This window comes from Cygnus olor, chromosome 12, assembly GCF_009769625.2.
Source record: "Cygnus olor isolate bCygOlo1 chromosome 12, bCygOlo1.pri.v2, whole genome shotgun sequence".
In the NCBI taxonomy this organism is placed as follows: Eukaryota; Metazoa; Chordata; class Aves; order Anseriformes; family Anatidae; genus Cygnus; species Cygnus olor.
The window spans coordinates 14,715,383-14,737,056 of NC_049180.1; the positions used below are offsets into that span (position 1 = coordinate 14,715,383).

At 41.3% G+C, this 21,674-nt stretch overlaps 1 protein-coding gene and 2 long non-coding RNA genes across 4 annotated transcripts in view; 2 read left to right on the forward strand and 1 right to left on the reverse strand.

The window, feature by feature from the left end:
* Positions 1-2,407: 2,407 nt before the first annotated feature.
* LOC121076887 lies at positions 2,408-8,183 on the reverse strand. Its single transcript, XR_005823778.1, has 2 exons — positions 6,112-8,183; positions 2,408-5,401 (listed from the first exon to the last, which is right to left on the reverse strand). It is a non-coding gene; the product is annotated as an uncharacterized LOC121076887 (long non-coding RNA).
* Positions 8,136-21,674, forward strand: part of SLC12A4 (solute carrier family 12 member 4) — a 50,363-nt gene continuing 36,824 nt past the window's right edge. The window contains exon 1 of one of the 2 annotated variants that reach the window (XM_040571517.1): positions 8,136-8,514. In XM_040571517.1, coding sequence (XP_040427451.1) covers positions 8,250-8,514 — 265 coding nt within the window. In that variant the 5' untranslated portion in view covers positions 8,136-8,249. The remainder of the gene's footprint in view (positions 8,515-21,674) is intronic. The other variant, XM_040571515.1, reaches the window with a different exon arrangement.
* On the forward strand, positions 15,215-19,164 carry LOC121076888. Its single transcript, XR_005823779.1, has 3 exons — positions 15,215-16,126; positions 17,408-17,460; positions 18,610-19,164. It is a non-coding gene; the product is annotated as an uncharacterized LOC121076888 (long non-coding RNA).

The following is a 21,674-nucleotide window of genomic DNA, read 5'->3' on the forward strand; positions in this document are numbered from 1 at the left end:
CTCAAGTGATAGGTTTTCTGCTGATCAGCTCTCTCCAATATGTTCAGTGTTAGAGGAGAGGAGAAGCAGAAAAGCAGAGCAAGACTGCAGCAACTGAGGCTTGGTTTTTTTTCTGTTTGCTATTGGAAGCAGCAGTTTGTCTGTTTGCTCTTCCCTGGATTTACACATATGGAAATGATCAACTTACTTCAGATTCTGAAAACAAAACATGTCTAATCTACAAACACGCACATAACACCCCCCCAAAAACAAAACAAAACAAAACAAAGTGGCTTTCAAATTTGCTCTTGAGATTTGTTGGATTTAATTCACAGACCCAGAATGGTATGTTAGTGGATTGCCTGAGCTGCGTTCAGGATAGACTGTGACACGGGATAATGTTTCTTGGGCCATTTTGGAAGGCTTGAGTCAGTGTTTTAGGAACTGTATATATTCTTTAATCTGGTTTTAGTTTTTATCTTGATAGATTACTTACAAGCCTAACATCTACACAGGACACCATGAGATGGTGGTGGGTGTTTGGTGTTCCTATAATTTGCCTTTTTTTTCTCTTTTTTCCCCTTTTTTTTTTTGAAACCAGATGAACGTAAAATCTTTTATTAACCATCATATTTATTTAGAAGTTGATTATATAATTTATATCAGAGGAAAAACAAAATTCTGTGGAAAAAACGGAAGCATTTTTGTCTCAGTTCTGTATTTCATAGGTGTCAGAATCTCTGGTGACAGCTAAAATCTCTCAGTCTCTTGGTCTAGTATTACAGATGAGAGCTGCTCACAGCCTGTTTCACTTCCTAGCACTCTGTCCTGGTTTCAGTTAGGACAGAGTTAATTTTCCTCCTAGTAGCTGGCAGGGTGCTATGTTTTGGATTAGAATGAGAAGAGCGCTGATAACATGCTGATGTTTTAATTGTTGTAGAGCAGTGCTTACACCAAGCCAAGGACTTTTCAGCCTCTCTCTGTCCTGCTAGCGAGCAGGCTAGGGATGCAGCAGGAGCTGGGAGGGGACAGACCCAGGACAGCTGACCCAAACTGGCCAAAGGGGTATTCCATACCATCTGACGTCATGCTGAACAATATATAGGGGTGGCTAGCCGGGGTGGGGGGGGCCGGCTGCTCGGGGATAGGCTGGGCATCGGTCAACGGGTGCTGAGCAATTGCATTGTGCATCACTTATTTCGTACACATTATTACTATTAATACTATTATTATTATTATTATTGTTGTTATTCTTTTCCCTGTCTTAATAAACTGTCTTTATCTCAACTCACAGGCTTCACTTTCCCGTTTCTCTCCCCCATCCCGGAGAGGGAGGGGGGAGGGTGAGCGAACGGCTGTGTGGTGTTTGACTGCCAGCCGGGCTAAACCACAACACACTCAAATTGCAAAGGCACCAATTCTTTCCCCAGTGTTTATGCTGTTTGAGAAATTATTTCCACTTGTGATTTTTTTTCATTCAAAGCAAAATCAACAAACAACCCTTATGGCACGCATCATATCCCTAAAGCTGTGACCCTAGAGAAGATCTTAGACTTGGCTTAGCAGCTCCTGTCATGAAAAATCTGTTGTAAAAGTTGTAAAAGATGCTACATGAAGTTCCTCATTTAGCTTACATCACAGAAATGTTGCTGTTTATAAGCAAGGCTCTAGCCTTCACAACCAGAACTCAAGTGAGAGGATGCTTGATTTTGCTCTGTTTCTGTTGATTCTCCCCAGGTTGATTTGTAACCTTCACTAGGATAATACTCACCCCTGTAATGGGTAAGTAGTTTTCTCTGAAATTCTTTCTCTGCATCTGGTCTCAGTATTTTTATAAAGCATGTCCTTCACCCATGGAGTCCAAAGTTCTGCAATGAAAGAAAAACAGTGCAAAGAAAGCACGAATTCAAGTTCCCCTGTGGGTTTTTCTGAGAAACAAAATAGGTTTTAAAATAGCTAAGATTAAAACTGAAGTTAAGGCAAGTTTTGCCAGACAAATCAAATGAAGGTGCCTTTAGTATGAATAAAAATGTTTGCAAAAAAAAAGTTTAATACAGCTTTGAAAAGCCCATTTGGCTTCATTTTCCTGAGTATCCTCCTGTAGATAAACTCAGAACATCTAAAGAATCTTGGGTAACCCTGTGCTCAGTTTCTTCTTGGAGCCTTTTATTGAAAATAAATAGATCATGTCAAATCTATCCATGCTAAAAATGTAACTGAACTGAAAAATGCTCATTAAAAAAAAAAAAAGAAAGAACAAAGGAAAAAAAATGCAATAAACCCTGAATAGTATTTTTCCAGCATCTTAATCCTACCCTGAAAATTACTGCAATATTTAGCAGTTTTAGTAGAGAAAAAAATGATCCAGCTCTTCTTATTTGAATGTGCAGAACCTGAATTTGAGGGGAAAAAGAAAACAAGTTGGTGATTTTTCACTGTCTAAAGATGAGTTTAATGCATCTTTGTAGAAAATGTCTATTTGATGCACCAAATACAGTTATGAGTAACTTTAAAACGTGAGGTGAGAAGTTTCTTGAAGTAAATAAATTTTGAATGTAAGTGGCACCATAGTGTCCTCTGGTGGTCTTTTAATGCCTAAGCTGTGGCGTATTTTCTAGGAGAACAGCAACATTTTCAGTTGCAGTTAACACACCAACTCTTGTATAAATATAACACGACATTTTCTTGCCTTATCTTCCATCTGGAAATGGCATGCAGAGGATTGTACGTTGCATCTCCCATAAGCTCTTACTCTTGTGTCCCCAGTTCTTCACACATGGATGTACATATTGTGGTCCTCTCCAAAGGGCTTCTCGCAGTGACTGCTCATCTTTGTTGAGGACGAACTAGATGCCAGTCTTTGTCAGGGAGAAACCTTTGCAGCCAGGTTGTCAGTTTCCGGCTTGCTTTGTTCATAAAGCTGGTTTGATCCTCGGATGTGGAGGAGCAGGAATGTGCTGAAAATGGAAGTTCACTGGGGTGAAATTCTGGCCATGAACTTGCAGGACTTCTGCCAAGCCTCTTGTTGGGGGAAGCTGTACCTTGGCAGTGGCATGTTTTTTGTTTTGCTAGTTTTTCTGATGGTCAGCTCTGGGCTACTTGTCACCCAAGTTCCACTTAAGTGGGAAAAAATCCTTTTAAACTGTAAATAATAGTTATGGACCCACTGTGCATATTCCAGCCGAACAGGAAGGGGAGCATCTGGATTCCCTGCAACAACTGTTTGAATTCCTTGGAGCAAACACCATCATAGCCCCAGTAGGATACTTCTGGCTTGTAGTGGAGCAGCATTTGCAAAATTTAAATATCTGTATTTGTGTTTTAAAAAGTCGTTGGCTTTAAAACTTTCAAGTATTTAATTCCTCCAGGTGTCAGGGCTTTGTGCCCTAGCTGTATGGGAGATAATCTGAGCAGGACTTCAGTTATCCAAATTGTTGTTGTTTGTTTATTTTTATAATTGTTAGAACTGTGCTGTGTACAAATCTGCAAGTGTGTCCTCTAACCAAAACCCTATTTCTGTTCTAGCTGGAATATATTTTTTCTGGGCCACTATCCAGCTACTAACTCAATGATCTAGGATATCTCAGAAATACTTTTCATGACACATGGTTTAGAAATTTCCTGTAGTTCCAAATATAGGTTCAGAGCTTGTCCCACTGACAAAGAAGAGGGATGCACTATACTGGTCTGTATTAACAGAGATACAGTATGATTGTTATTTAAAACATCCCAATGCAGGTATTCTACTCAAGGAGTTTTAGGTATTTTGGATAACGCAGTTATGGATGTTCTCTCTCAGGTTCTAGACCAGTGCATCCTGCGCATAAAGCTCTAAGCAGGCTGTGCGTTCAGCCTGGGGACACAAACAAGACTCAACAGCAATGTCAATAATCGGGCAGGTTACTGTACCAATGAGGCATTTCAAAGCTTCATTTAGAGAAAGTTCATTTAAACTTTCTGCTTTCATTTAAACTTCTACTTTCATTTAAAGCTTTCTGTGATATCACATTGCTACAAAGCAATCCGAACAATGTTAGAAGTAATACAGTTTTACACATGAATTTAAAAATTTTTCATCATCTGAATTGTAACTGCATGCCATGTTTCTTTTTATATGATGATAATTTTCACTTGGCCTTGAGTTTCCTAGCTAGAAATGTTTGTTTATGTATGTATTTTAATTAGGCATTTCCCCATTAAATTCAGGAAAAAGGGAAGATAAGAAAAGTTGTCCTCAAACGTAGTTTCAAATGCTGGGTCTTCTTATCCTTAAACAAATTGCAAATCACTTTCATTGACAAGGAGACAAAACGGTGTTACGTTTTGTTGTTTAATTGAAGTTAACATCATGTATTCAAAGTCTGTAAGCTAACAATACTCTGGAGCTCATTTATAAGGGCCTTCCAATGCATGTACTACAACCCCTTGTGAGGAATAAGTCAGGCTGTTTGGTAGTGCTGATATTAATTCTGTGTTCATTTTCTCCTAGGATGACTATAAGAGCACCACACCAGAACCTGTGAATTGTCATCTGGCAGGGACAGGATAAAACACTTGTAAGTCAACTGCCGGTGTGGTGTGCAGCCACTATCTCATGCTGGGCTGTAAAAGCCAAGCCTTTTTTTTTTTTTTTTCCTTTTTCTTTAATACTTGAGTGTTGTCACCTGTAATAAAAGGTGTTCAAGGTATATTGCTTGCCAGCCCTGAGGATTTATAGCAGGGTCTTCAGCAGTTTACTGAACTACCCTTCCAGAAGACTCAGAGTTTCTCATACAACTTTTTTCTTTGAGTTGAATAACAATTTTTATTGTGGAAGCATAGTGACCTTTCAGCTGGAAGCTTACACCGGCTTGAAGTAGTTCATGATTATGCAGTGACTTACTACATAGGAACTATATAGTGTCTCTGCTTATATAGTTTGTAGATAATAATTTCAAAAAGCAGTTCTTGATGGTTTGTCACAGAGGAAATGATCATGGAGTTGCTGATCTTAAGGGTGCTGACTTCACTGATGGTGTTAACTAGAGTACCAAAATTCAGGCCTTTTCTTACCTAATGAGACTTGATTCTGCTATGCTGGTGTCAACATTTTTCCCAGTGAAACCACCAGACTTCGTTTCAGCAGAGCAATTTTTCTGTTTCATTGAGAGAAGGGGAGTTAATATTATTCTCTCTGCTCTTTTTTTGGTTTGTTTTCACTGACCAGTGCGTACCCTAAAGTGTAATCCCAAATTCTATTTAGCTTTGTTGCAAGCAGGTAATTTTCATCCCTGTTATTTAATGAGAGATAACAACATGGTCTCATGTAAATGCTGTAGAATTCTAAATTACCTTGTTTCATTCCAGTTCATGTTTGCATCAGAGGACTTTTCAGCTTGCGATGGCTACTCATACCATTTAGAAGTAACTATCAGTATTCATACTCAGAAAAAAAAAAAAGTCAATTATCCAGCTTGAAATTTTTCTCTTGCAACCCAAATACCAAAAAACCAAAGTTGATATGGACAGATAACTTCTTATCTTTAAATATGGACTGTCTACAAGTCTACAAGCCAGAAAAGTCATTGTCTTTAGACAAAAGAAATATTTTTGCTTCAATGAATAGTTTCCTAGGGCCAAATTCTCTCCTAAGACATTTGGATATAGTTTCCATTCCAGAGAGGGGAGTTGCCAGTATATGTGGAGAAGCTTGATTTTTTTTTCCTCATGGGGTACAATTTCAGTTCCATTGATTTCATGATACTAAACTAATCTGTAGTGGACGGAATGCATTTTGGTACCTAAAGACAGACAACTCCTTGCCAAATCTGCTTTCAAATGCAAGATGAGGAGGAAGTGCCCAGTTTAATTCTTCCTCCTGAATAAGCATGACTGCAAAAACCTTAACTCTTCAAGCGTGCTTCTTATAATCCCTGTCTCCTTTTTCTAGAACAGTTTACTAAGACCAGACCCTTTCACTCAAAAGCTTTAGAAAGTCGAAAACAGGAAAGAAGACAGAAGACTCAGCAAGAACTAAGTTGCTTAATGGTAAGTTCTCATCTTGCCTTTCTATATATAATTCTTTGTTCCCTATCAAGTAATAATTTTCCACTTGTTTTCTTGGTGGACTCTAGATTATTATATCGTACTTACAAACACTAATGAGACATAATTCAGCCTCAGGGTGTTAAACAGAAAATGCTACTTTTTGGTCAATTGTTCTGCATTCCTGTGAGAGAAAAAATATTGCTGGAAATAAGACAGTAGACTAAGTGGCACACCAGTGTGTTTCCAGCCTGTCAGTGGTAATGCTTCTAACATCAACAGAAATGCTTTCTAAATTCTCAAAATTGGTCTACCTTGCCCACCTGCAGAAATTGTTAGTAAACTTCACAGACCTCAGTGCGATCATATACACAGATGTACTAATTTTAGGGCTACTGGGAAAAAGAATCTCACCCTTGATCATAGAGATAATCATGAGTTTTGAATAGAAGAAAATGTTTTGTTTCTCCCCCAAAACTATCACGGCTTTTATTGATACACATGGTCACATGAAGATAAATCGTTGTCTTCCTTAACTGAGCAAAAAGACACAAGTAAAATGTAGGTTACATGAAAAAAACACAGAAGTCTTAGAAGTCTTTCCACCTGTCTGATCAATGCTAGGAGGTATAATTGTTCTGGCTTTTCCCAGAGGTGGTCTAAGTAAACTGAGAGACCTGTAACCCCTTGGCAGCAGCCACTCCACAGCACGGATCCTCCTTGTTTATTTCAAACCCCACCTAATTAAGAGTAGACCTATTAGTTGTGAACAAAGCACTTTCCCTCTTGGTTGTTTCTCTCTTGCTCATTACACGTTTTTCTTTCCCCAGGTAACCTGGGGGTTGCTTTGTGAAAAAGGCAGGACAAATTCCAAAAGCTAGAGATAAGGTTCATCTGAGTACAGGAAATGCTGAAATAGTCTTATTCTCTTCCTCTGCTCTAGGGCTTATATCCTCACAGAGACTCCCATACATTTTGAGAACAAAACTTCCATCAGCACTGGATTGCCTTGTCACTGTACACAGATTTCTTGAATAAGGCTTATTTCTAATCAAAAATCTACAGAATTAGTTTGAGTTGATAGTCCAGAGAAAAATGCATGAACTGTTCTCTAGAGCTTTTTTCCTCCGGTGATTACATAATGCATTAAGAAGGGATCCTTTTACTTTCAAGGCTAGCTTTCAAACGCGGACAATAAATAGCATTATCAACTATTAATTCATCTTTAAATGCCACGCGAAGGATGCCTTATGCAAAACGAAGGCCAAGATGCCCAGCCCTGGCGCCAGTGCTCTTTCAAATGTGAAGGCCAAATTGAATTCTGCTCCCTGAGGGACGAGGGGTTGAGGGGCTGGCATGCCCTGGGCTTTACAGACCCTGCCGCCACCCAGGCATCCGGTGGGGCTGCCGGAGGGCTGGCAGACCCCACTGCCCCCATTAGTGGGACCTAACAATGGGGGAGCCCTGGCTCCCAGGCCCTGTTTCAGCAGCGGGGCCACACTTCATCTGCCCCTGCAGTCTGCTGCCTTAGCAACTGTCTGCTTTGCATGTGGCTGGAAATACGCTGGGTCTAGCTGGCATTCAGCTCTCCCAAGAGGAGTATTTCGCTCCTCGGCCCCTCCAGCCCCTTTTGTGCAGTCATGCTTCCCGTCTCCCTGGGGCTTGCCTCGTTATTTCTGAGCGTTTTACAACCAGAGCAGGGAGCGAGGCGGAGAGGGGCAAGCCCAAGAACCACCCCGCTGCCACCCCCAGCATAGGAAGCAGGGACAGGGACAGCTGCCGCATCTAAGCTTGGCGACAGCTCCTGTAAAGGCTCTAGATGTGCTTTTAATTAAGTCGATGCCTTTAATTAAGCCGGTGCCGATCAGTTGAGGACCGGGGCTTCCCACCCTGCCACCCCCCGGGCTAGCCACCGCCCTCCCCTCATGGCTCCCGCCCAGCAAATGGCGGCCAGGCCGGGGGGGTGAATCCCTCCCCCCGCAATGCTGAGCCCACACCGCGCCCCGCCGCCCTCGGGGCCCAGCTCCTGTCAGGGCACCCCCTTCTTCTTCTTCCTCCTCCTCCTCTTCCTCGTTCTCCTCTTCCTCCTCCGCACCGCCCCCGGCCCCTCCTCCGCGCCCAGCCCTCGCTGCGGGGCGGCCCCGGCCCTCCCGCCGGCCCCGGGGGCGGCGGCCGCCGCTCCGCCTCGCTTCGCTTCGCCTCTCCTCGCCTCGCTTCTCCTCGCCGCCCCGGCGCTTCGGAGGGGAATGGGTGGAGTTGAGGAGCGCGGTTTCCTGAGAGGAAGTGACCGCACGGGGCAGGAATGCGCCGCCGGCTCCGCGCCGCGTCCCGCCTGCCTGGCCGCCGTGCCGCGGGGAGCCCCGGCAGCCATGCCGCACTTCACCGTGGTGCCGGTGGAGGACAAGCACCGCGCCGACTACGACAGCGTGGAGGGGCTCAGCTGGGTGGACTATCGAGAGCCGGCCGCCGCCCCAGCCGCCGCGGACTCCTACGACACCGTCAGCTCCGACGGTGAGCGGGCAGGGCCGGGCTGTGGCTGCCGGGGCCGGTGCCGGTCCCTGGCGGGGCGAGCGCGGTTCCCCCGCCCGGCTCCGCCTCGCCGCGGCACACAAAGACGGCCCCCGGCTCCTCCGGCGTTGCCAGCCCTGGAGATCCTCCCCGGGGAGATCCGCCCCGGGGGCTCCCCCTCGCTAGCTCGGGGCGCAGCGGGGCCGCTGCCGTTATCGGGCTTCCCGCAGGCGATGAGGGTGCGGGGAGATAGGGATAGGCTCCGATATTTCCAGTCCCGGAGAGAGGAGGGATAGGAAATGCAGCGAAGGCACTGCTTTTCATGCTGCTGTCATCTCAAGGAAGGCGTCTGGCCAGCAAGGTGTGAAACCGGGCCCTGGATGCTACAGCAAATGTGTTGTGGCGGGGTGGCTCCTCTTGGGCAGAGCCGCTTTTTGTTAGCGGTTAATGTATTCCGATTGCAGAAGGGAACCATATCACTGGGAAGGGATCTGGGGCGGTGAGGAGCATGTTTTTTTTATCTAGGTAACTAGTGTCAATGCTCAGCCTGTCTTGGTGTTTTTCAGTGTAAATGCAGTGAGTGTTTCCAACGAGCAAAGGAAGAACGCTTAGATGTGGAGAGTGGAGTGATTCTTCTAAAAGGTTATTTCAGCTGTTTGCGGTGTCTGTTATGTTTTCTCTGCTTTGGTTGTGTTTAGTCTTGTAGCCTTTGGGAAGAGGATCTTCCCGTGGGCTCAGCACGTGAATCTGACTTGCCCTCTGTGAATCACGCATGATTCTAGGCAACAAAAGAAAAATCAGTAAACACCTGGCCTGCTCCTCTTTGCCTGTGCAGTCAAACCTTTCATAATGCCAGTGTTATGGGATGCATGATAATCCCTAAAGGGAGCCTGCGCTATTCAGGCCTGCGCGCAAGGAGGAGAAAAGGGTTGTTTTGCTGAGTGATACTCAGATATTGTGAGATCAATATCCAGTTCCTAGCTTGGCATTCTCGTTGGTTCTCTGTGAATTTGGTCTCCCATCTCCAATATATACCTTGTCTTTTTTTTTTTTTCATAGTTCTCAAAGGGATTTTAGATTTCATATAGACCTAATGTCTATTCTGTTTGTTTTTTTTTCTAGCATGCACATTTTGGACTCATGAAAGGCAAATGTCCTTCCTGACTTGTCAGTTTTCACAGACAAGTTGAGGTGCTAGCCCTAAAGGCTGTGTAGGGCCTTGACTTTACTCTATAAACAGGTGTATTTGAAGTCCGGGTTACTTAACATATAGTTAATGTGTATGACAATAATAGATGATTTTTACCCATCTGTGCAAGTTGTTTCTCTGCTCATTAGTTTTGGCTGGTAAGAGGGACTTGTGGAAGCTGCTGCCATGGTGGATGAAGGAAGGTCAGCTGAAGCTGCCTGTTGTTTGGATATCAGAGTGCCTGTAGGGTGTGGGCAAGCAGCGCGCTTAAAGATGTTCAGCTCCCTGTCCCAGTCTGTTGGTACTTGGCAAGCTCTGGTCTCTGCAGCACACAGAGCCATGCTGCTGGAAGTTAGCTCAGTCTCTTTATTTTAAAACTGATAAATATCTGATAACATCTCCATTAATGTACAGTAGTTAAGTCCTGTTTCTGTTTGAACTATAACTGTCTTATATTTTTTAATTTACTTTCACAGTAATTAAGTGTTGTTTCATATCCTCAGGCTATGCGTATACAGATACGTTTCGTACCTACCTGTACTGACAAGAGTGTTCTTCCCCACTGCCTTTTTGATCTCTTCCTAGGTTTCCTGGTTTTATGGCTCTGCAGAGGGGAATCTGAACTCCCCCCCACACCCCGTGTTATTCTTGGTGCTTCCTTCCGTATCCTATGCAGAGAGCAGGAGCCTCGCCTACCGGGGGAAGAGTCGAAAATAGGACCTGGTAGGGATGGGAAGCTCCTGTTGGAGGCCAAGTATCTTACAGCTGCTTAGCGCCTGCAATGTGGAGCAAAGAGAGGGACCTTCCAGAGCTTTCTGTGGCAGCAGATTGAGGGACTCATGGTGGGACCGGTTGATGTTGGTGATATCTCTGATTCTAGATAAGGTAAAGTTTGTTTGACTTAAATGCGGGTTGACAGTTCTGGGTTGTGGCCCCATCAAAGTGAACATGATTCATGTTGGCACTGCAAGAATGCACGCAGAGCTGCCCGAACAACGCCAATTGTCCATTCTTTATCTGCAGTCAAGTAGGGCCACAGTTGGTATAAGGGACTGCTGAATTTTCTTCAGGGAAATTTTTAAGTGGCTTGCTGCTCAGAACATTATTTCAAGACATTTAAAGACTTCTTTGGGTTGCTCAGTTGATTGGGGATGGGTTAAAGTGACTGCGTAATGATATGGCCCTTCAAGTCTGTGATTTATCACGGTAATATAACTGCTTATAGCTGGTCTCTAGCCGTGTGCAAAGTAGCAGATCTGTTGTTCAGATACTCCTTGCACAATCTCTTAAGTTTACAGTTCTGATGGATTCTCATTTCTCTCTGACCTTTTTACTCCAACCTTTTTCATGGTCTTGTTTGTGAATGCTTTTTCTCTGAGTTCTGCATTATTTGGGATATTAAGTGATGTGGTGTCACCTAAGCAACACAGAGGTGAAGCCATTCTGCAATAAGAATTTCTCATCAAACCCTTGCATAAGACAATATTGGTCAGTGTGTAACAATTCACCCTTCCCAGATAGCTTCACTGCTTGCTTGTGAATAAAACCAGCATTTTTCTTCAAAGTAGGTCCTTCCTACAGTCAGCGGTTGTAATAGAATTTGACATCTTCCGTTTAGAAAAAGAAGCACAAGGAATTATCCTGTGATCCTATGACAAACACGTGAACCCTGCTTTATGGTTTGACAGGGATGAAAATGTGAATTTGGCATCTCTTCAGTCTTTGAAACAACGCAAGCGTGTTAGCTTGGGTACACAGGGTAAAAAAAAAAAAAAAAAAGGAAGGGGGGACTGAATAGTGGTTAAAAACCCTACAAAAAAAACAAATAAGCTTTGCTTTAACAGGAATCTCAGCTTTACGGTGATTGCGCACCCTGTTAACCGAAGTGCAACAGTGTCATGTGGCCCAAGGGAAGTTATTTATCCTCCTGTGACTTTTGTTTGTGGAAATGAGACACTAATCAGCTTGGTGTCACTAACCAACTTTGGTCAGCTGCCACCCTTGGGTTTTGCCAATGAATTGCTCTGCTTATGTTCCAGTTATCACATGGCTTTCTTTCAGCCCACAGTTTTCTAACTAGACTTGAGACCTTTTCCTCATGCTTACAGTCTGCATTGGTACGTACGGTGTGCTTGTGCAGCAGTAGGTTAGGCTGGTTTTGAACCGGAGAAGATGGATAAAGGAGGTTCTGCTGTGAAAGCAGTGAATTTTTACTTCTTCCCAAGTCACTGCTTTTTAATATGTGGTAACTGAATAGTGAAGGTTTTAAGTTGTTTGCAAGAGTTGAATTGAAGCTTACATAAAGTATATCTAAAGATACCTTTAATGGAGATGCATAAATCATTCAAAAATCCCTCTGCAAAGCTCTTAATTCTTATACATAGATGTTTTGGCAAAGTCCAGACACAAGATAAAATTAGTCAATAACAAATTAGATATTGCAGCTAAATAGCAGTGATAAAAATACGTGTCCAAATATATTTTAGGTTATCTTAAGTTCAAACCAGGACTTGTGCTAGTAGCACTGTGGGTAAATGATGCTGTTACAGTAGACATAGCAGTATATTTTTGCATAACCTCTGTAACACGTGCATCTTCAGCGTTATTTCTGTTGCCTCGAAACTGTAGAAAGAAGTCATGCAAGAGGGGACCTGGGGAGGAGTCAAGGCAGGAACTCATAACAGTTTGGGAGAAAAGTCACTTGAGAAGAGAAATATACTAATGTCAGTCATCTGTCTTCTCTGGTGATTTGTTCACTGTTGTCTGATGAAAATGATACAGATTTCTCTGTATCTTATTCAATCTAATTGTATTTTGATGAGGAAAGGTGTTTTTTTTTTCCTGTTCTGCCCAGCTTTGCATCACATTTTTCCCCTCTCTGTGTGAATTTGGAGATTTTAAAGGTGTCCCATGAGTGCTGAATATGTCGGTATTTGTTCCTTTTATTTAGAGGTGGTTTTGAGATACTTTGATCTGAGTTATTATCCTCTACTATGAACATAATTAGGATACACAGCAATTGTTATCATTGGAAATGCAGATCCTGAAAGGGGTCTTAGCAGCACAGTTATCCTTGTGAAGCCCAGTATTTTTTTCTGCTTGTGCAATTGGCAATTAGCACAACACAGATAGCAGTGCCAAACTCCAGCATGCTTTTTCAGTATACAGGTGCATAGATAAGTGGACTGTTGCTTCAGATAAGGAAAGATAAGCATGTGGAATGTGAAAAATGAAAGTGGAGAAGTGCTTTGTGAGATGATTAGCTGTGTATAACACTTGGGTGGGGGAAGGAGATTGCAACCCGAAAGCAAAACCATTTTTCTGAGATTTGCTGCGAGATCTGGTGTGACTTGTTTTCATGGAGTCCCTGGTGGATACCTCAAGTTTCTTGATCTTTTTTTAGTAGCGTGTGGTCTTGTCAGGTTTAACTCATCCATAAAAATGCTTGCCAGGGAAAGAAAAAAGTTCACATTACTGCATGAACTGTTAATTTTGTTAAGCATGTCTCTCATACCTCCAACTAGTGCTGTGATTAAGACAGAGCTGGTGAGGCAGCAGCTGTCCGGCACTAAGGGGACCTTGGTGCTAGCTGCCGGCTGCCAGGAGACTTTAACTAAATATAGAAAAACATAGCCCTTTTTGTGGGTTCTTTGGTATTTGAGTTATTTGGAAAAGCTCAGCGAAGGCTGTGTCTAAGTAAGCTGAAGGCAACTCCTGTAGCTGTGTGTGGGTCTGTAGGTTGCAAAAAATAAGAGAAGATACAAAAAAAAAATAGCCACCAGCTGTCTTTTGTGGCTGCTGACTTTTTTTGTGCTTAGGAGAACACCTGTATCAGAAGGCTAAGCAGCTATATGTGAAAAGACATGGATTTTCTATCTTACTCCATCTGCAAATGCTTGCTCCTTTTGACTTGCTGAGCTTCAAACTAAGTCTCAATGAAGCTCTTTTTCTTAATTTTTTTTTAAATAAGCTGGAGCTCTGTCTTTGATTCAATTTCTGCACTCTCCTAAAGGAATTCAAATCAGGTTTTGGGTTTCCTCCATTGTATTTGTGGTACCTGTCTCTCTGACAAGTAAAACTGATCTGTGTTTTTTTATTCAATTTGCCCTTGCAAATTTCTGCAGCGTTTCACTTCCTTAAAGAAAATAGTGACGTTTCCTTTCTCCCCTCATCCCCGGCTACAGCAAAATGAAGGAATACATTTTCGCATGCTCTTAACTGTAAAGTTTAAATTTGACTTTTGCTCTAAAGTTACATGTGGAATGATGACAAAGTAACTTTGCAGCTTCATTGAGGAGGAAATGTAGCCAAACACAGTAAGTGTCATTCACTGAAGTTGAAGAAGAACAAAAACTTGGAAGAAAATCACTCTTGGTGATCAGTGCTTTCTTTTTAAGTACATGTAAGAGAATGGGGGACACACAGTGCCACAGAAAGAGCAAAGCTGCATTTGGTGAGTTTTTCCCTTCCAAGACCAGGTTAAAAATTTACATCTGCTCTTGACTACAATGTAAGAAATAACTTAATATGCAGACTGATTTTACATTTCAGCAAAATTGCTATTACCAATCCACTGGTGCAAGACTTATTTGATCAAGGGTTTTGTATCTTAAACCCATTGGTTAAAGGTTTTTTCATTTGTTTTTGGAAATACTTTGTTATATGAGCTACGGATTAAAAAAAAAAGCACCATTTTAAGATCTGAAGTCTACTGGAATTACATTTTAGGAATGTTTGTGTTGTCTGTAATAAGCTTTAAATTAGAAATTTTGGATGTTGTACTGTACTAAGCTGATTTGCATTTTCACAGATAAGAAAGTTTCAGTATTTTTGCTGTTTGATTTTATGAATCCCTTTTCTTACATATATGTTTTCAATAGGCATCTGTTTAAGTGATGCCAAGTGATCCCTTAGTAGTGAGTAGTACTGTCTTTTGTTCTTTCAGCTGAGCTGCTTTGGATGATTTCTTTCAGTATACTTGGATTTTTGTCACACATGGAGAACTGTGCATCTTTCACGCTGGCTGCTGTAGTCAGTGCAAAGCCGACAAAACCTTATTTTTATGAATGTAAAATAACAAACCCATACACCAAAAATATCAGCAATATCAAATATTTGAGATATATTTAATATGTTGTCTTTAAATATAAAATATCTACATGACCAGGAAAAATACAGATCTTATAATCCATGTGTGGTTAGCTTCTCTTCAGGGTTTTGGATGTGATAGCGTCTTACATGCTGTTACGTGGCACAGGTCCCCTCTTTTCTGTCATCCAGTGCACACCTATCCAGAGGTTGTTCTGTAGGCTGCAAACTGCCTCTTTGTCCTGAGTGGCCCTCTCAAACTGTCTCTTTTGAGCCATAAAATGAAGTTCGTGAGTTAAAGGAGTATTTTTTTTTTTTTGTGGTAGGTATTAAGTTTGGCCTGGAAAAAAGAAAACTTTTTTTTTTCCCCCAGCAGTCTTAATTCATGTCTGAGCAACAGAGGTGTGGGTTAGGACAGTGCTAGGAATACATTTTTTTTCCCAAATATTTGCTGCTATTAAAGGTACTTGGTGGAATATTTTGAATCATCCTTTGATCTTCATTCTGCTCTGTAGAACAGAGAAGTGGGGTTAGATGTGCAGGATAAAGCACTAATTGACCCAAAAGAACTTTGGCTCCATTCATTAGCTTATGGATGAATGGGGAAGGTTGATCGCTTGGCAAAACTGCCAAGTTAGCTGTCTTTGCTCATGGGAGGCAGCCTAAGACTTGTTGGAGATGTAAGTGAAATGGCATTTTGCTAAGCAGATGGTGAAAGGCCAGTGCCAGGCTGTGCAGGGCAGCTGGGGGGAGAGGTGAGGGAGAAGATGCCAGTACTAGCGAGAGGACAGACATCATCCCAACTTTGTCCTGGTGGTCAGAGTGCAATGGCAAGAAGCTGGTCTGCTTAGGGCATGCCATAACAGCATTTCCAGAGCTATTCAGGTTCTGGCTTCGCCTAATGTCACCTGGAAATGTGCCCCATGGGTCTATCCACTTGAATCCAGAACCCTTAATTTGCCTCCCGAGTGACCTGTGTTCTCCTAGAAGCCCAACTCTTTCATTGACTGCCATGTGGTCTGTCATATAACTAGGATGCAATCCATTGATCGCTTTGAAAATTAGGATCAAAGCTGCAAGCTGATGTTGGAAGCTGGCTTACAGGGAACTGCAGCAGAGATTGTATAACAAGATCCTGGGAGAGGAGGGATGATGCAGGCTGTTTCGGACAGAGGCATGCAGTACTATGTATAGGTTCAAGCTAATTACGCCTGAATTAAACTGTATTTGTTTTCTACAGCTTATTTGCCATCCTTCATTTTTCCTCTTCCAGTATCCAGCAATTTTTTGTTTGAAGAGTTTAGAACAGCATCCAGTCATCACAGATATCTCCTTACGGTGAGGCAATAGAGTGAACATTTGCCTTTCACTTCCATGTCAAAGGGAAAGAAGCGTTCTTCTGGTATGCCATTAGAAGCTGCCCATCTGCAGAGTTAGGGTAACTCTTAAGGAGAGGAAACTTGTTAAGACGTGCTTTTGCATACTTTAAATTGCTGATTGCTGCAGTAAAACGCAAATTTTATGCCCTGGAGTATAATTGTTTTTCATAAAATTATCTATAGCAGTGCTACCTTGTGTCATGACTCTGTCCCTGCTTGCAGGCTGAGCAGCCCTGAGCTTAATCACTGTGTGTAAAGTCCACCTCTGGATTTTCATGGAGGAAGTCAGGTCTGGGTTGGGACTTGGAGCAATTCAAGAAGACAGTGTAGCTGCTGCACCCTCTCTGATGGAGAATAGCACATTACTGTTTCTCTTCTGCTTTCTACCTTTGTATTCAGGAGTTTGACAGTCCTGATTCAGCTCTAAGTAACATATCTGACTTCCCTTTCGCTGCTGTTGCTATAGTATATATTTGTTTTCAAACTTGATGCATAGGACAAAAGTAGGGATTCCCTAATCGATTTGCACGTCTCATTTCAGAACTTACTGCTCACAAATATTTTCTGCTTTTTTTTACTGTTCCTGTTATTACTGTCCAGTCTGTTGTTCTGTGATATGAAGTGTTCAGCACCAAAACTGGTTTAGGATATTCTATTGCCTCCCTCCAGGATCCCTTCCTTTCCCTACATTCATAATTTGTATTTTGTACTGTGTACTGGGACATGGTCTCTAGAGCAGAGCTGTTTCTAGAGCATCATCAGAAAAACCTTGCCAACCTTAGCCAAATTCATTTCCTGCATGGATGTAACTTAAATCCAAGTTACGTTGCCCCAGCAGAAACAAACAATTTACTTTTGATGTGGCTATATGTCCCAGAGAATGTAGTGGCGATGTCATGGATTAGTTTCAGGGGCATTGCAGCCAAACATGTCAAGAAGACTAGTTGAGCTTTATTTGCTACATCCCAATGCTGTCTAACCAGACGGCGGGATGATTATCTGCCTTTTTGTACAGTGCCCTTTAGTGTACATACAGGGAGCTTTAAAGCTGTAACTGGAGGCAACACGCAGAGAATAATTTTAATGGTGGTGCTTTGTCCTTGCCCTTTTGAAGACACTGTATTCTGTCTTTTGTGGTGGAAGCACGTGTTTGGCAGGTAGGCTAAGCTCACTGTTAGATGTCCCTGAGTTTCCTCTGACTTACCTTCTGTTGCATGTGCTTTATTTAATTCCTGACCAGTGGAGCAGAAGCGAAGTGATCCCATGTTACCTGTTGCCACATGAAGAGTTTTGGTGAGCTACACGCTGTTCTTATTTTGCTCTGATACTCTTGCAAACTGATGGACTTTCTGTAAAATAATGATAAAAGCCACTGTGGCTTTTCCAGGTATCTGGCTTTGTCTTGCTCTGTGCTGTGTTACACAGTGTGCAGTATGTTGTGCTATTTTGGAAGACCTGTGAGCTCTTTATAATTGTGTGTTTGAACGTGGTTTGTTATTTATCCTATGTGTTATCGTATGTGCAATGCCAGAGTGCTCTCCACCCTCTAAAATTTTGTTTGGGATGGAGTGACTTCCTTTGTTTAGAAAGTCTCAGGCTGAATTTGATGTTTTCAGAGTTCTTTAAGTAATGTGACCAAAGTTGCAAGTGAGTTTTGGATGTTTGTAGCACTTCACACTGAAAGATTGACTCTTCATCCTTGGAGCATATACACGCTTAGCTCTTTTTTGTCTTTCTCCTTTTTTTCTTTCCCTTAGTTAAAAAAAAAAAAAAGTCTCTGGCATGCTCTGTTTTCACATGGAACAAAGTCCTACTCAAATGCAAGAAAAATTTAATAGTTTCCACTTTTTGTATGAGTTAACTGACAACAAATAAAGCATTCAGGGGTTCACAGTAAACTGACAGATAAAATAGATGTCTTCTCACTGGCTTCCAGGAATGGATAGTAAATGTCTGTTACGTACATTGTGTAGTATGTAGTGTGTAATGTGTACATACATTGAAATTCTCGAAGTAATTTAAACCTTTAATTTAAACCTTTTTTTCAGTTACTTTCTGTATGTCTGGAGATATTTAGCACTCTTGCTTACATCTCCTTCAGTTCTACTTGCTCTCTGTAGGACATTTTTTGAGCTGGTGACAATACTGACTCAATGGTCACTGTTCCCAGCTGCTTGTTCTCACTCAATGGCTTGTGCTTATACAGTTGGCTTTTATTCTTGGTATGTTTTCTTTCTAACGTATGTTCATCTTTCTTACTGCACAGACTGAATGGGTACAGGGCTGGAAACCCTTTTTTGATATCAGAGAGAGAAGTGAATTGAATATCACATGGAATCTGTATGCCAGACTCGTAGACATAGCTTGGTGCCTTTCAGAGAAATTGAGAATGTTTTTCTTCAGGGAAAATTCTAAAATGATTCTTCCTATGTTTTGACACAGGGCGTGTCTTATCTGAGATACCTTCATGCATGTGAGGGGACTGAGTTTCAGGGAGGATAGTCATGAGAAACGATTTGGAGTTGTTCCACATGAAAGAACCTCTGAAGTGGATTACAGTGAAGTACAAAGGTTGTTTTTATAGTGTTTTTCAGCTGGCGATGAAGAGTTATATTATGAAAGCTCTTAAGCAATGTGAGTTCCTAAATCCATTTCTCAAAAGTGACTTGGCATTTTTAATCGCTGAGGTATTCTTGGTGGTTACAGCTACTGGGTAATGTAGATATAGTTTCAGTGTGGTGTGTGTGATTTAAGGACCTCCTTATAAACAAGCAGAATGTATAGCGTTCTGGTAATTATGAACTACTTAGAATCATTAAGTTAATATCTGCTTCTGTATCTTATATAAACCTCCATTTCATCATACAGATGCTTTGTGTGTGTGTGTGATCTTTCATATGATTCATCCACTAATGGGTAATCATAGTAAAAAATTATTGAAGATGGAAAGAAATACATCACTGTTTTCACTTGAAGTGCCTGGAGGGCAAACGTCACAGAGCCTCTTCATGGCATTAGCAGCTTTAAAATGCTGTCTGATTCCGCACTCAGCAAGCAGCAGATCTGTGGCAAACACTTTTCTGAGTAAGTGTGCAAACAGCTGGCCAAGTGCCTCTTAGATGTGGCTGGATTCGGATTTCAGGAAAAGCATTTTCAGTAAGAACTTGACATTTGTATATTTTCTCAGTGTTGAAAGGATTATAATGCCAGGAGTATATCAATGTTGCCTTAGCTTTCTCTAAGAAACCCTTTTGCTTCCTGAAAGAGATCAGTCCTACAGAGCACTGCAGCCAGCAGTCAGTTTGTCAGAGGTAGGAAAAGTTCTTTGGGGAATACAATATTAAACTTGTCTGATCCTTAGGACTTCACAGAGAAGGCATTTATTAGAGCATGTGCTAAGAGCAGAAGGAAGAATAATGGTAAAACAAATTACTGTAAATGGCAGAGAGTTACTGCTGAAGGGTAAGTACTTCATGTTGATGTTAATATCCACAAAGGATTACACTGTTCTGAAGCTATCAGTGTATCTTTACTGAGGAGTAGAATCATCTCATTTTCTGAAACAGGGTTATTATTATTAAATTGCTAAATTCTCTGAGTTGTGTAGTATCAGTCAACTTGTTTGGTAAAGCTGTTCCCTAATGTAGTTTTGTAAAGTACAGTGAAAGTCTGATAGCAACTTCATGGATGTTTATTTAGGGAGAAATCAAAGATCTCTGCTTAACTCTACATCTAATTCTTTACTCTGCTACAACCAAACTGTTATATGGGTTGTCTGGGAAAGCTTTGGCTGTTTCTTTAATGCAGAGCACAAACAAATGCAGTCTTCAGAACTCTGAAGTGTTTTAGAGGAATTAATATATTATCAACAGTATGGAATTTTATTTTGGTAAAACTATGCTTTGTGTAGCTTTTGCAGATGCCAAAGCTGTTGCTGACTGTAAGCGTGTACGTGGTATCTGCAGAGTAGTGCCAAAGAAACACGCCTTACTTGTTCGGTAAAATCCAGTAAACGCAAAATTTTAATGACAGTGGTAATCCACAGTGAAGTAAATAATGTTATGTGTTAGTCTTAAAATGGTGAATGAGCGTCTTATGTTTTAAAATCCCCATCAATGCCAGTAGTTTGGCCTTAAGCTGTGTTTTTTGATGGAAGCATGTGTCTGGCTGTGGTATGTGGGAGCTCAGTGCTGTCAGTGTAGTTGTGATAGTTTGAGCCTGTGTTTAAAGTACAGAGGATCTTTTTGCTGCCTAAAAGCTGTCCAGGTAAAAATCATGGATCTGCCCTCTCATTCTGCTTTTCTCTTCTCTCACACAACTTACTGTTGCATGGTTTGGTACCTAGTGTGCCTTTTGCCTTTATTTCCATAAAATACTGGGATAGCCTGGGATTTATGGCTCGTGCTTTCTGCCACCTACAGTGAAAATCGACTCAGTAGTCCAAGGTCTTAAGTGAACTGGCATTAACAATTCTCAGTTATTTCACTGCCAACGCCTGCTTTGTAGTCTGAGTGATTTTTTTCTCACTTGATACAATGCCATTTATTTCCAGTTTCTCATATTTCTGATGTAAACATACTCCTACTCAAAAAGGAAAAAATGAACAGAAAAGAAACCCAGACAAAACAACAACACATAGAAACAAACAATAAAAGAACAACTGAAAAATTAACAAGGTTTTCAAAATACTTTGAGGTTGTTTTTTTTTTTTGAGCTGTGAAGGTCACTGTAAACCTTTTGCTTTTGCAAAACAATGAAATTCTCATTTTCAGTTTTGAAAAAACTTAAGCTAAATATTAAATATATACTAAAAAGCTATATATTAAAAGCTAAATATTACAAAGTGTCCTTTGATTTTTTTTACATTAAAAAAAATCCTTTAGATAATATTGGTTACTTTGTAGCTAAAGCGCAAATAAATTAATATTCCTTATCAGATTTGTGATGTGAGCTGTCTGTGCTGCTTCAGTGAATTAGTTTATAATCAGAATTTTTATTTCAAAAATGTTTCTTATTTCTGGCTAGCTGTGTGCTGTCCGTGGAGAAACAAACATTTTTAATAGGCTGTCCTTATTACTATTATTTTGAATAAGATCTCTTTGGACTATATCTAACGATGGATTAGGATTTTTGCTAAGTAGTTGAACATGAGTAATTCAAGAAAAGAACCCATATCTGAATTTTATTTACGAAATTTATGGGTTATAATCTCTGCAAAAAAAATATAATTGTAAGTTGAATAATTTGTTATAGTTTCCCAAATTCACGAAGGAGGAGGTTTCATGACAGTCCTAAGAGCAGAAGTTTTGTTGAGCCCTTGTGAGGGGCCACATAAGTAAAGAACATAAACAGATTTAGAATGTATTTGAAGTGCTGTCATCTGTGTTTTTCTTAGGTTATATAAACATGGTGGTCTCTTGATACACATCAACAATACTCTTGAATGCTTTGCTGCCAAATGTGGAGATATCAGGGTTCTTGAAGTACTAGGAAAGGCCAAGAAATTT